The sequence below is a fragment of the Poecilia latipinna genome, unplaced genomic scaffold (assembly GCF_001443285.1).
Source record: "Poecilia latipinna isolate Pla-1442-1.1 unplaced genomic scaffold, P_latipinna-1.0 Scaffold81, whole genome shotgun sequence".
Classification (NCBI taxonomy): Eukaryota; Metazoa; Chordata; class Actinopteri; order Cyprinodontiformes; family Poeciliidae; genus Poecilia; species Poecilia latipinna.
The window spans coordinates 376,325-390,162 of NW_015112697.1; the positions used below are offsets into that span (position 1 = coordinate 376,325).

Below are 13,838 nucleotides of genomic sequence, written 5' to 3' on the forward strand. Positions count from 1 at the left end.
GAGGCTCATCTACCAGCTAGACAATGTCTTAAACATACAGCCAGAGCTACAGAGCTGTTCTTGTGTTAGAATTGCCTAGTAAAATTCCAGATCTAAATTCTTTTGAGGACTTAAAAAGTGATGTCCAGTCTAAATGAGGTGAAACGAGTTTTCAAGGAAAAATAGGCAAAGCTGGCAGAGATGCTGTAACATGACAAAATGTTTCAAAAGAAAAAGTTGAAAGAGTATAAATACTTTTGCAAGACAAGATGAAATAATCTTAAATTTTGTGGTATTTTTTCTCACCCTGTCTGTTTGAGTTTGCTGACTCCAGATCTCCGATCTCCTCAGATGCCGGTGTGTTCCTACTTTCTGAAGGGCATCTGTAACAACAGCGACTGTCCCTACAGCCACGTTTATGTGTCTCGTAAAGCTGAAGTGTGTGATGACTTTGTCAAAGGCTACTGTCCAGAAGGAGAGAAGGTAAAAAAAAAAAAAACTGTTTATATTGACAAAAATGTCACAGGTTCCTGATAATGACTATTTGACAAAATTTTGTGACCTTTCTTGCCCAGAGTTATTGATAACCACATGACACAAAGGAGTCCTGGTGTGCCAAATAACATCTGAATTAGTTAGAAGACTGATTATAAAAATATCCATAGCTCATAGAAATATTCTTGCATACACATTTTATGCATTTTCATATTTCTGTTTGAATTTTTGTTTTCATCAGGTGATACTGGTGCAAACATTGTTGTTGTTTTTTCCAAGTCATGTCAAATTAAAAGGTGAAGTTTGTTGCACATTCATATTTTCAGATTTTCTTGACATCCGACTGCATGATATTGCATTACTTCAGAGTTCTTCCTTTAAGCTGTGCTCTTCACATGAACATGCAGGTTTATTGTGTAACATGTATAAGGTTCCACTGAAGCTAAACTGAGGCTTAGGTAAACAAGTGGTTTGGTAACCAACACGCTCCCAGCACACACACACACACACACACACGCATACAAATACACGCAGACACACTGGCAGCAACAGCTGCAGGGTTGCTGGTCCATAATGGCATGACTGTAGTGTCTGAGTGACATATTGAGGGCCTGATGGGTAACAGAAAGCCACTTACACATAACTCGAGATGCTCACGCCATCCCTCACACACACTCTCTCACACACACTCTCTCATACCCACGCACACACACAGCATCCCCCCTGTCCTCCTCAAACATCCCCTCTGCTCCTCCCCCTCCTGAGCTTTTACCTCACTTTGTCTCCCTCTTCTGTCTTCTCTCACTGCTCATCTTTGAGTGTGAAACAGATGCTTTTTCACACTGTCAGGCCTCATTTAAATGGTGCGTGGGGAAATGAGGGTATAGAAAACAAAAGGGATATTAATATTTATTCTATTAGCTGAAGTGCTTAGCTCTGTGATTTTCCCCTGTGTGTGTTTGTGCCTGAGTGCTTCTGTGTGTGTGTTTACGGAGCGCTTCGCTGTGAGCCACTGGCGGCTGCATGATGGATAGCAGGCAGTAATTATAGATGGGAAAACTGCTGAGGATGGCACTCTGAGCCGGGCAGGCAGACACCGCAGCAGCTCAGGGGTTAAGTCTGCTCTTCGGCTTCATTCCTTCTCCCCCTCCGTCTCTTTCATCCTGCCTCATTCCGGCTTTGTCTCATCCTCTATCGCGACCAGATCTCTCTAAACTCTCTTCTGCAATGATTTTACTTTTACTTTACAGTTTCTGGTTTTTTCTCATGTGGTCCCCTTAATTCAAGTTTTGTTTCATCTTTCTGTTAAGATGGCTGGAAACAGGAGTTATTGATTACATCAGGTCAGGTGTCTGATGTAACCACTGTCAGGGTGTTTAATTTATATTTGATTTTAAACAATTGATATAAATTGTTTAATGGTCTTTAACAGAGATCTCTGATGTGCTTTTTAGAGTAAGGAGTTTGTACTTTTCCTCCCAAGTAGAGAAAAATGAATAAAAAAGCTTTGAATTTTTTCCTAGGTACAGTGCAGCCTGAAAGCATTCAGTGCTCCACTCTTTTCAGATTTAGTTGGTTTTCACTTTTTCTGAAACTAATTTGAGTTTCAGAATAAATCTAAGCAAAATAGTCCGTGGTGAGAAAGTGAAACGGTGTGTTTTAGGCCTTATGTTTTGTGTAAACATGAAAAATAACTAGTTCATAAGTATCTACACTAAAAACAAAAACACTCAAAATCGAGCACTACTCGATCTTGTTTTCACTGATCATCATTCAGATGTTTCTGCCACTTGGTTGGAGTCCATTTCTGCTAAATGCAGAACTAATTTGTCTGTGTAAGGTCTCGGAGTCCATATTAGAGTATAAGTAAAACAATGAATCTAAGCAATTATCTGTAGAGATTTGAGACTTGTTTTAAAGCGTAATTATGCTCTGTGTGCCAATAAATTCCTGTAGTCTCCATTATTTGGAAATGTAAGAAGTTTGGAAATCCTCCGTCGATCTGGCTGCGCAGTCAGGCTGAGTACTCAGGGAAGAAGAGCCTTGGTCAGAGAAATGATCATGAAGCCAAATGTCACTAAGGCAGAGCTTCAAAGTTAAGGAAGTCGGAAACCAGTCCAGACGGTTGGTCATTTAATCCACTTCATCAATCAGGCCTTTATGATTGAGTGACTAGATGAAGTGTTTCTGGTAAGCAGCTGACTGTAGGCTGTACCCAAGCAGCAAGTGTGACTAATTAACCAGCTTGTCACATTTGTGTTCCTCTCTGAAGAGCAGAATGGCAAGAAGGTGTAATGTTCTGCTCAATAAGCAATAAAAAAGTACATTTATATTTATCAAGCTTTTATATTTGTACATAAATGTTCTGAAGACACATCTTAAAGGCTAGGTATTATGGAAAATCAACTTTTTTGATCATGTTTTAAAGTTATTCCCTCATCAAACGTATATCTGTAGTCTTACTTTGATTTTTGGGAATGGCTGTAAAGCTCATCAGTGGACAGCATACAGAAGCATTGTTGTGGTGACGTGCTGAAGGAGAAGTGTCATGAAGGGGCAGGAGGTTTTTAAAGAGACAGAGACCTGTTTAAAGGACACGGCGATGATGTAAAGTCACATTAGTTTTATGTCACGTTTGATATATGCATCATTTTCATGGCAACTGAAGGTAACACAGGTACCTGATTTTGTTATAAAATGGCACTATGTGCCTGTAAAATACACACCCCTGCCCCTCTTTAATAACATAAAAGAATATCAAAAGTTCATCTGTTTACATAATTTCTTAAAAATAATAATAGTATATAGATTTATTAGACAATCAATAGGTATATATATTTTTTAAGTTGAATCCAATATTTGTTTTTCCCAGAAAATTTGAATTTTGCATGAGCTTAATAAAAAAGAGATTTTTAACACAGAAATATTTACCTACTAAAAGGTAAGTACATGTACTGTACTGAATATGCACTCTGTACTTGGTCAGGGCTTTTTTTTTTTTTTTTCATGAATTACTACATTACTGCAGCGAAGCATGGAGGTGATCAGTCAGTGGCTCTGCTGGTATGTGAGGGAAGGCCAGGTTGCTCTGAAAGCAGCTTTCAGCTCGTCTGCTGTCTGTCTAGTTACTCTTGACAACACTCCATATTCCACTACTTTCATAAATACAGGACAGCAATGGATCAACCCTAAGATGTCATCATGCTCAGAACTGGTGGAAGTTCTAATGAGCTTGTTATCGTAGCAACGTTATTTTTACTGAGTTTAAAGGGAGCATTTACTAATTGACAGCTAAATCCATTAAGAATACTAAATTAAACCGCGTGCTGCCCAGTGTTTGATATCCTTTGAAAGTGCAGTAAAACCGAAGCTGAGTTTCACTTTTGGCAGCAGTACTGCACAACAGTTTTTCTTTCCGTTCTCTGCTCTGACACGTCGACTACATCAAACATGGATTCATTTCAATGAATTTAGATGATGCTAATTTGACTCTGATCACAGCCTGCGGTGCAGTGACACAATGAACCCCCATTTTTCTGTGTCTTTCACTCTTGTAGATGTGATAATGTATCAATCTGGGCTCATTTATTGTTCCAGCCACTCTGGGTGAACAGCCCTCAATGAGTGTTGGCTAAATGCCTGAGTTGTAAATGCATGTGAGGTCCCTTTTTTATTTTACTGTCTTCGCCTCTCTCAACCTCCCTCCTTCTCGTTTTCTGCCCTGCTTCTTTCACTCCCTCTCTCTTTTCTTTAACGAATGTGCTGACTCCTCCTGGTTTTGGCCCAGCAGAGAGCCCTCTAATAGGCCCCAGAGACATTCCAGCATTCCTTAAATCAAGTGGAAAATTGTTAACTTGGTGTGGAATAAAGATGTTCTGTTCACTTTAGCCTTTTTCCCCCCATTTTCTCCGTCCCTCCTGCTCTGTCTTTTTATGAAAATGAAGATGTATGGAGCTGTGGATAGTGGACTAAGACACTTTCCGTTTGTCATGCTGCTTCAGGTTTAACCCATCACAGTCCCACACACAAAAAGAAATCTTTATTTTTTTTAAGCATGTGAAACCTATTAAAAACCTTGATAATAATTCCACATTTAAAAATACCAGATTACAACAACAGCAACAGTGCCTCACTTGTTGGCATCCTTCTTATTAAAGCTGCTTCTCCTCTGGAGCGGCTTTAACCGGTTCTGCCCCAGTCAAACTCATCTGCATTAGCAGATCTTTCCATTTTTCGTATTCACTTCAGGCATAGCGTAGTCGTGCCATTGCACGTAGCGGATTTGATTGACAGGAGACTGGATTTGTTGTTTGGTCAGTGATTTACGTGACTGCAAACTTCAATAACATTTCAACCACCGCAGTGGACCGGCAGACATGCCGTCTGCTCTCAGAGAACTACACTTGTGGCTGCGCGTAATTGTGAGTTTACTCAGGAGCAGCGCCAGGAACACATGCGTCAACTTTAGCAGCAGAATGACGCGATTTAACACCTTTGTAAAGGTTAAGTATCTCTGGCGAACGTCTGACTGTTTTAGCACTTTCAAGTCAACTTTGTAAGTAAAACATTGTTCTTAACGGTTTTTTGTTTGTTTGTTTTTCTTCTTTTTGCTGGTGACATGAAGGTTTTAGCGAACAAAATAAATATGAAGCCAGGTTCTACTGGAGGTTAATCACAATGGTGCAGGTTTTTGTTGAAACCTTTTTTCTTCCAATAGATTCCTGGGAGAGCTAATGTGTTTTATCTGTATCTCCTTTCTCCCATCTCAACTCTCAGTCGGTGGAGACAGGTGGCTATTCAGAGGTTGAGATGGCAGGAAAAAGACACAAATAAAACACAGCAGCTCCCCCAGGAGTCTGTGGGAAGAAAGCAAAAATAATAATGTAAAGTTAATGGCAGTTATTACAACATTGATGACTCCAAAAGAAAAATAAGCTTTCAGAAAAAATCTGCACCATCTAGATTGCTGCTGTTAATATTTCATAATGATAGCCACACAATAGATCTGATTACATGTTTATAATTAAAACTTACATAAAAAAAAATCTAAAGATTTTGAAATGTATTTTATGTTTTAGTGTAAGTGGGTAGAATTATAGTAGTTTTTTTTAGCCTACCAAAAATAAACATAGCTTAGATCCTCAGATCTTCACATAAAAAAAACTCTTTGTGGCATGACATATGAGTCCTGCAGCTACAATGTTTCAGCAGCTGATGCTCATTTCAAGATTTGGTTGCACAGATCTGCGATTGGCTAAGAAGTCTGCAACCATACACCTCTTCAGTTAGGTCTACTACAATATCACCGGTACGTTTTTAAGATTATTTTTAGAAAAGTCTTTAGCCAAAGCCATAAAATGATTCGCAACATCTGAGCCTTCGGTGGGTTCAGTAGTGACGTCTGAACCAGACAGAGCACGATTATCATCTCTGACACCTGCAGCAGCAATGATTTGTTTAGTGAAATGTTGCGTCAAAACCACAGGCCTATAAGATGATCCGGAGAAACATTTGACAGCGAACTGATCTCCCAGAGGGGGGCAGAAACATGGGTGTGAGGGTGGTGAGAGGGGCTCTGATGGCAGTCTGGGGGCCCCCCAAACTCTCCAGAGGGAGTGGACCCAGAGTCCACAATGTTCCTGGAAAATCGATCTCTCCTATACACACACACACGCGCGCACACACGCACATGCACACGCACACACTGTGGAGCCTGCACTCCGAAGTGAATATAATTAGCTTCTCTGACAGGTGGGAGGGATCAGATCTCGTGGAGAATGAAGCTACCAATTTACACCCGTATTACACACTCGGACACACTCAGTTGCAAACATGTGTGTGAACGCTCACACTCCCATGCAGAGCCCTTCTCTGAATGGTATTAAATGAAAACATTTTTTTCTTTCTACATATACCTTTTAAAGGTAGCGTGACGGTAAACCAGTTAACTGCCAATTAAATTGTTTTAGTGTCAATGGAGTTGAATATTTGACATCCAAACTATTTTACTAGAAGGACCTGATTAATTTTTGAAGAACACAATCAAATTGTTGATTAATATGAAGAAAAATCAGTTCAGATTTAAACTTAAATTGATTTGAAGCTTGTTTTTTGTTGGACCCACACTGCATGGCAGACACAATGAACTATTCAAGCCATTGATTCATTTAGTAATTTTTAAATTTGTATCATTTGTCATGTCAAAACCAAAAACATTTTATTTGTTAATTGACAATGATTTTTGAGTTTATGGTTTTAACATAAATTAATTAAACATTTTTAATTGTTTAAAATTTAGTTTCAGGATTTAAAGGAATTGGCAGGTTTACACTGTAAAAGTGCAAACCTGTGGGGTTTTTTTTCATTTATTTTCACATAGTTACAGTCTGCCATGAGTTTAATATTTTCTGTGTGTTTCAGCTTGGTTTGTTCACAAATACATCTCATCAAATACTGACCCATTATCCATGATTGCTTTTAAGCTCAGCCAATTTAACTTGGCCTCCTCTCCCAGATTCCTCCAGATCTGTATTAAATCGCTGTTAGTGTTGCTAATGTTCTTAATAGGAAGATGCTCCCAAAATCAGATGCTGCTTTAGACCCTATACAACCTTGGGCCAACCCTGCCAAAAACTAAACACTTTTCAATGCTCTGTCTCTTACTAAATGAAGTTTAGTGATAATGTGAGAAGATGTGTTCATTTCCCTACATTGAGCCTGGTCAGTGGGAAGAACGTTTAAAATAAGTCTGCCAGTGCATACTTTTTTTTATTCATGAGGTTCAGATACACTAATCATGTTTTGCAGCAAAGTCATATATCGTTTGACATGATGCTAAATAAAAGTGACTGTGTGGGAAGGTGACATGTTGCTGAATTGTGACTGATATTACACCCAAATTATTTTAACTTCATTTTAAATTAGGCAAAATATTTTTTTTTTGAATAAACAACTTGCGCAAGAAGCTTACACAGGAAAATAAATTTGATGTTACAAGAGTTTTATCTTTTGCGTTTGCAAACCAGGTGTTGTCCAAACGCACTCCCTTTGCAACCACTGGAGAGTTTCACCATAGCTACAGCAGTCAATGTAAAAAGAAAGTAACCCTCCTTTGCGTTACGACTTTAAACTAGCTTTGCTAGGTTCCGAAAAATAAACAATTGAATGTTTCTGAGAGCAAAGAAAAATCCCTAACTTTGAGTGTATCTTTGATCATTAGTGTAAGAAGAAACACACTCTGGTGTGTCCAGACTTCTCTAAGACCGGCTCCTGTCCACGAGGCTCTCGCTGCAAACTGCAGCACCTCCAGCGGGTCAAGCGCAGCGCCAGCAGCACTTCCACCATTCCAGTCAAGAAAAGTCGCTCTAAAGAGCCTATGAAGAGGTTAGAAAGGCATCATATACCTAACCCTTCACAATCATTGTACTCTTTATTGTGGCCTCTGCAAATCTACTTTTCTTTCTTGTAGGCCTCATCTCTCCGTCGTCATGCCGGAGAACACTCAGGCAGCTCCAGGAACACCTATTGCGGGACCTCTGGCTCTACCATCCTTCATCTCTCTGTCCAGCTCCCCAGAGGAGGCAGATGCACCGGATTCACCTCAGGCTGACACAACACAAGTCAAAGGTATTAACCCTCACAACTTCTTAGATGGTGCAGAAAAACAGTCACACAGAATGGTCATAAAAAAACCTTAAATAACTACAACAGCTATTTACTCCAGGATATTTAATATCCATTTTAAGTTCACCGTTAGAGTTAAGCTGGGTATCAGAGGGTATTTGAGAAACAGTTATGACCGTTTGGGAGAAACATTAAAGCTAAAGCAGAGCTGGACACTGACAAATTTGGAGGTTTTAAGTCGAAATCTCAACATCCACTCATTTCTGCTAAGTGCTTGCATACAAGAGTCGCCGTCCTCAACAGTTTCATATGTGATGTTTTATAAGAAATGTCACGTGTGTCTACACTGCAGCCTTGACTTTCACATCGTGACACTGGCTGCAAATCCAAATCATCCTGTTATTTTATGCGATGGAGGAAGTGGTTATGTGATTGAGCTGCAAACAGATAATGACGATCAGAGTCAGATAACAGAGTGTGATGGAGGTAATAATATTTAGCTTTCGGACTTGACCGAGGCTCGGCTCAGCTCTCTGTTGACAGATTTGACAGATAGAGGATTAGGGTAGAGGCCTCTTCTGCCCAATCACCCTCAACCCCCTCCCCCCTCTTTCACCAGAATCCAACCGTCCACCTGCTGAAGGCACACACCCACATGTAGATGCAGTTTAGTCTGAGAGGAGCTAATACTTTATTACTTTGATTTAATAAACACATGACTGCTTGCAACATGAGAGGAACCCAGAAGAAACCAACGTCCAGCTCTGATTGGTCAGCTGTGCCGGCCTGGTCGGACTCTCTTTACTTCTCAGCTCTACTGATATCTTACTTATTTTAACAAGGTTTTAAATAGGAACAGAGCCAATGTTTACCCTGTCAGATCATTTTAAAAACATACACGTTGGGGGTTGTTCTCATGATACAATGTATAGTTTTAATCCCAGTTCAGTCCAGGTTACACGTTGCAACAAATGTCACCAGACAGCATTTTACGAGAGACACAGGTCCAATTCATGACCAGCAAAATGGATCCAAAATTCAATTTGATTAAATACATTCCAATGCAAAGCAAAGTTAAAGTCCAAGTCAGATCCAAGAAAATACTGTTCAGTTTAATTCATTATGATACAGCAAAATTAAACTGATTATATCATAGAAGTTGATAAAAATTATACCAGTTGATTGAAAATTGAAAAAAATAAAAGAGCATGACGCAAATGTGGACAGATGTTTGTATTTAGAAAAAAAAAATCTATTGCTTTTGCATTTTTCATACATACATATCTGGAACACAACTTTAAATAAAAGACAATTGTATAATTTATATATATATATATATATATATATATATATATATATATATATATATATATATATATATATATATATATATGTTTTTTTTTTTGTTTTTGTTTTTTTTAATCAAAAGTCAAGAAAATATGTTTACATTTATTTTAAATGAAGTGCAGCTGGTCTCATTTTCCTCTCTTCTCACCAAAAGCAATTATTAACAAAAAAAAAATTTATGTGAAAATTTGTATGTTTCAAAAGACTTGTTGGATTTAAAACAAAATGTCTGACATGTTTTAGCAGTTACTGTAGTCCAAATCCTTTACGTTTCTTGGCTGCTGGTGGGAACCTCAAAGTTTTTATTCCTGCCATAACTTTTTTTCTGCTGTCCACCTTCTTTTACCTTCTTTTTTGCCACTACTTTGTTCCCTCCTCTGCATGCTTTGAGTCGCTGTCATTATGAAAAACTCAGATCTTTTCATCCTAATGGTACTGATGAAGGAAGGCTCTTGTCCAACATTTTTGATGCATATGAGTCTCCATCAGCGTCTTAATGTGGTCAAGTTATCTTGTTCATTATCAGAATAACACTTGATGTTTTCACCTCTGTGCTTGACTGTGCGGATATTTCTCTTCTTCTAAACATGCTGGGTTGACTTTTTGACTATGAGCTTGTTTTTGATCTCATCTGACCAAAGGAGGGGTATAAAGCATATACAAACCAAAGTAAACTTATCGATTATAAAAGTTAATTTATCTTCTGATCGGTGTAGATCCATCACCTGGGACATGACATCTGTAAGTGTATAAATAGAGCAAAACTGAACTTCTCTCTTTTTTTTTTTTTTTTTTTTTTAAGGTGCTTCACTTCTCATCTAAAATGACTCTAGTTCTTATCATGGGTTTAGAGTTTCAGGTTTCTGCTAGCCCCCTTTTTTAAACACAGTTGTTGAGGATCATTGCAGACACAGAAAGCAGCAATTTTCCTGCTTGTCCCTCCATTCCTGCAGTCCAGCTGCTTTAAGCTCTTAAGTATTACTAATGACTGTGTGCTCCCTGAGTAACACACTGCACCACCCAGAGCCTCATTAAAGGTGGAACTTGGCCAACCAAGCTGCTCTTCACTTTGCATAAACGAGCTCAGGCGTAATGTATCGCTGCACGCTCCTACGTCCACCGCCGCTGTCCCGCTCTCTTCTTCATTTACTCATCAGTTGAGACATCATCGCTCAATGTTTCAGCAGGACCCAACGCGAACTAGATTAGAGGCGGTTACACAGTACGGCATTTCATTTTTACGAAAGCTCCTTCTCTCATTTCTGTTTCCTGTCATTACTTTTCCTCCACAGAGAGAAAGCTGCAGATCAAACCTCGACTGAGAGACCAGAGAGACTGAAGCTGGAAATATCTGACTGATCTGGGATTTTTTGAGCCCCAGTCCCTTTCGCTCAGGGCCCCAAAATTTTATCTTCTTTGTGTAAACATATTTTTTCATGAACGAATGTTTGTAGTCGAAGTTTTTTGCCCCTCGCTGTATGTTTTAAATAAAGGGAAATAAAACATTGAACTTCAGCTTCATGCTCCTTCCTAGATGTGTCTGCGGTAGTGTTAATGGTTGGTGCTCCGTGGGTTTCTGCTGCGAGCGTCACATGATCCGAGCGTGTTTGTGAAAACTTTCATCGGCGAGGTGGTGACAGAAGCAGCCGGCACAGAGGAGACACATGAGCGCAGAGTGACTTCACCCTCGGCCGGCTGCAGGAGGGACTCGCTGCAGACTGGAATCCGTCTCTCTTCTGCCTCATGTGTTAAAATTACAGTTATATTCCAGACATACGCAGCAGTCGCACATTTCCATCAACGCCGAAGCCCCATTCAGCCTGGATTAACATATCACACTCTACGCAGCATCTTAAACGTTACGAAATTAAACAGATGCTCTAAAACTGGTGGTTAACATGTTCCCAAATAGCAAAGAATGGAGTTGGCTTGTTCTACAGTTACAAAAGAAACATAAAGCCTGCTGGAATTAACTTTATGAAGATACTGAAGTTTGAATTCCTTTGTGCAAAGTGTAATTAAAAATTTGAATTTTCCTTCTGTCTTAGAAAAAAAAATACATGTTAGTAAAACATCTACATGAAAACTTTCACAGATGTCAAAATGTGAATAAGTGAAACATTATTACCTATTAATTTGGCGCTTTGGAACTGATATGGGCAGAACAAACAGGGTTGTTTTTTCAGATATATCTTTTAGCAGTTAAAAAGAAAAGCTTTTATGATGCTTTTTGGTATTAATACTGAGAAGAACGAGGTTGCTGATTGCTGCTGTGACCCGTTTGTTTGGTACTTCAGCTGTTTTGGAAGCAGTGGGTCGCCAAATGCCTGTTCAGATATGATCACAGATGATTTCTTTAAATTAAAAAAAAAAATACAATTTTCTGACTTAAAATCAAAGTGTAGACTCATCGTGAGAATTTGAATTGCATGTTGTTTAACATTTGGCAAAAAAAAAAAAAAATTAGTTGGAGACTTGCTGCTGTGTTTGAGGTCATTGTCCTGGTGATGGTCCAGTTTGAGCAAACTTCACCTGTAAGAAAAACAACCTCAGATTAGACTGCAGATTAATTTCCAAGAGGATTTCATGGGCCTCTCAATGGCAGCAAGGTACCCAGGTCATGTGTCTGTGAAATAAGCCCAAATCATCACCTCTCGCCCACCACCATGTTTGACAGTTGGGATGAGGTCTTAACAAACATATGCATCTTAATAACCCTACATCATTCTGCGATGTTCATGCGATGTTAGAGAACTTATTCTTCAGTCATTTTAAGCAAAACATATTTGTTGAGTGTATTTGTGACTATGCTTTCATAAATTTTAATATTTAACATGCTAAATGTGGCCTGTAGAGTCTTAGAAGGAACTTTTTCTTGATAAACTCCCGGCGTCTGTTTTGAATGACTCCACAAGTCGTTTGTGGTGCTAATCCTTTGCTACTTAGACAGATATTAAGATTTTTTTTTCCCCCTTCCACTTTGTGAATTTGAGTCAGCGTACCGTCCTAGATGCCAGGTCTGGGACTTAAAAGGTTATCAATAACCTAAACAATGCACTCCCAAGCATTTTTGTAGCTGAAAACTTATCGCATTTGTGGTAATTTCACAGTTCAGTGTGACAATGACCAGCTTAACAGCACAAATGCTCTCTTTTGGCTTGTCGTTTTAGGCTGTTTAAGAATGATGCAAGGCTGCGGCAAGCACTGAGCCAGGTAAAATCTGGATTGCCATCTTTAAGACAGCTGACTGGGAAAACTTTTGTTCTTGAACCACTTGTCATACACTTTTAAACCATGTTGAATCCCTTCTGACAGGATGGAGTCGTGTATCCCTGTCTTTGTGTGTGTGTGTGTGTGTGTGTCACTTTTAGCTCGTGTCTTTCTCAGATGTATCGACAGCAGCAAGCAGAGATGGAGAGCTCGACATGTTCCTTAGAAAAGGCAGGAGACAGGGAGCCATCACTCTTCTCTCCTCGCCACCCGTTTCTCTCCCCTTCCTCCTCCCTCTCACCCACGTGGCTCCGCTCCTGCGCTGAAGATGTAAGTGCCTTAGACAGATGTCTGCTGCCTCGTGTCTAAAACCCTCAACGCGAGCTGCTGAGCTCGGCAAACTCTAATTAAGATCAATATTTCAATTTTTAGTAAAAGCACACGAGATGGAGAGGAGTCAGCTGGAGAGAAATCATCAGCCCGCCCAGAGTCGGAAAGACAAAAAGAAAGGTCAACCGTGATCCTTCATGGTGTGTGAGAGTGTGTGTCTTGGACAGGCGGTTTGTAGGAAGGTGTGTGATTTACGTGTTCAGATACTTCTGTGGATTCTTTATAATTTATTCTACTTATCTTTACCCACTTAAGGTTTATTTTCACCTCATTAGGAATGGATGGATTCAAAGACTGTAGTTTTGATCAAAGGTTTACAAAAAAGTCCAGGAGTTTTCAAAAAGGTTGAAGGTGAGATTATTCCAGAAGCTTAATGTCGGCGTATAATTGTGTGTTTGGGATCAATTCCCTGTTACGCCTGGTTAAGGTCAAGTTTCAGCTGTTGAGCTGTTCAGCTGAAGAGTTTCCCTTGTACTTAGCAGAACTTCTAAGAACTTGGAGAGTGGCTTTGGTGTTTCAGCATCTTGTAGTTCATGGCAGGTTTTATTTTCAGTGGTTCTTCACAGTATTTTCACTTCTGATTATACTTGGCTTGTGCCTTCACAGATACCAGCGTACCGTCCTACAGGATCTCCAGAACCTTTCGTTAAACTCCTGACGTGATGTCCTCCTGATAATCCACATGGAATTCTGACTTTTTTTTTTTTTTTTTTTTTGGGGGGGGGGGGGTTCCCCCCTGGGGGGGGTGTTTTTAGGGAAAAAAAAAACAAAAAATAAAAAAAAAAAAAAATTAC

General features: G+C 39.4%; 1 protein-coding gene and 1 long non-coding RNA gene across 2 annotated transcripts in view; both read left to right on the forward strand.

Annotated features, from left to right (window-relative positions):
• Positions 1 to 10,959, forward strand: part of zc3h3 (zinc finger CCCH-type containing 3) — a 72,891-nt gene extending 61,932 nt beyond the window's left edge. Inside the window, exons 9-12 of the mRNA XM_015019330.1 lie at positions 331 to 462; positions 7,694 to 7,857; positions 7,943 to 8,100; positions 10,737 to 10,959. Of these exons, the coding sequence (XP_014874816.1) occupies positions 331 to 462; positions 7,694 to 7,857; positions 7,943 to 8,100; positions 10,737 to 10,783 (501 nt within the window). The 3' untranslated portion in view covers positions 10,784 to 10,959. The remainder of the gene's footprint in view (positions 1 to 330; positions 463 to 7,693; positions 7,858 to 7,942; positions 8,101 to 10,736) is intronic.
• A 1,823-nt stretch (positions 10,960 to 12,782) lies between these two features.
• On the forward strand, positions 12,783 to 13,289 carry LOC106937557 (uncharacterized). The gene is made up of 2 exons (XR_001422417.1): positions 12,783 to 12,984; positions 13,087 to 13,289. It is a non-coding gene; the product is annotated as an uncharacterized LOC106937557 (long non-coding RNA).
• Positions 13,290 to 13,838: the final 549 nt, after the last annotated feature.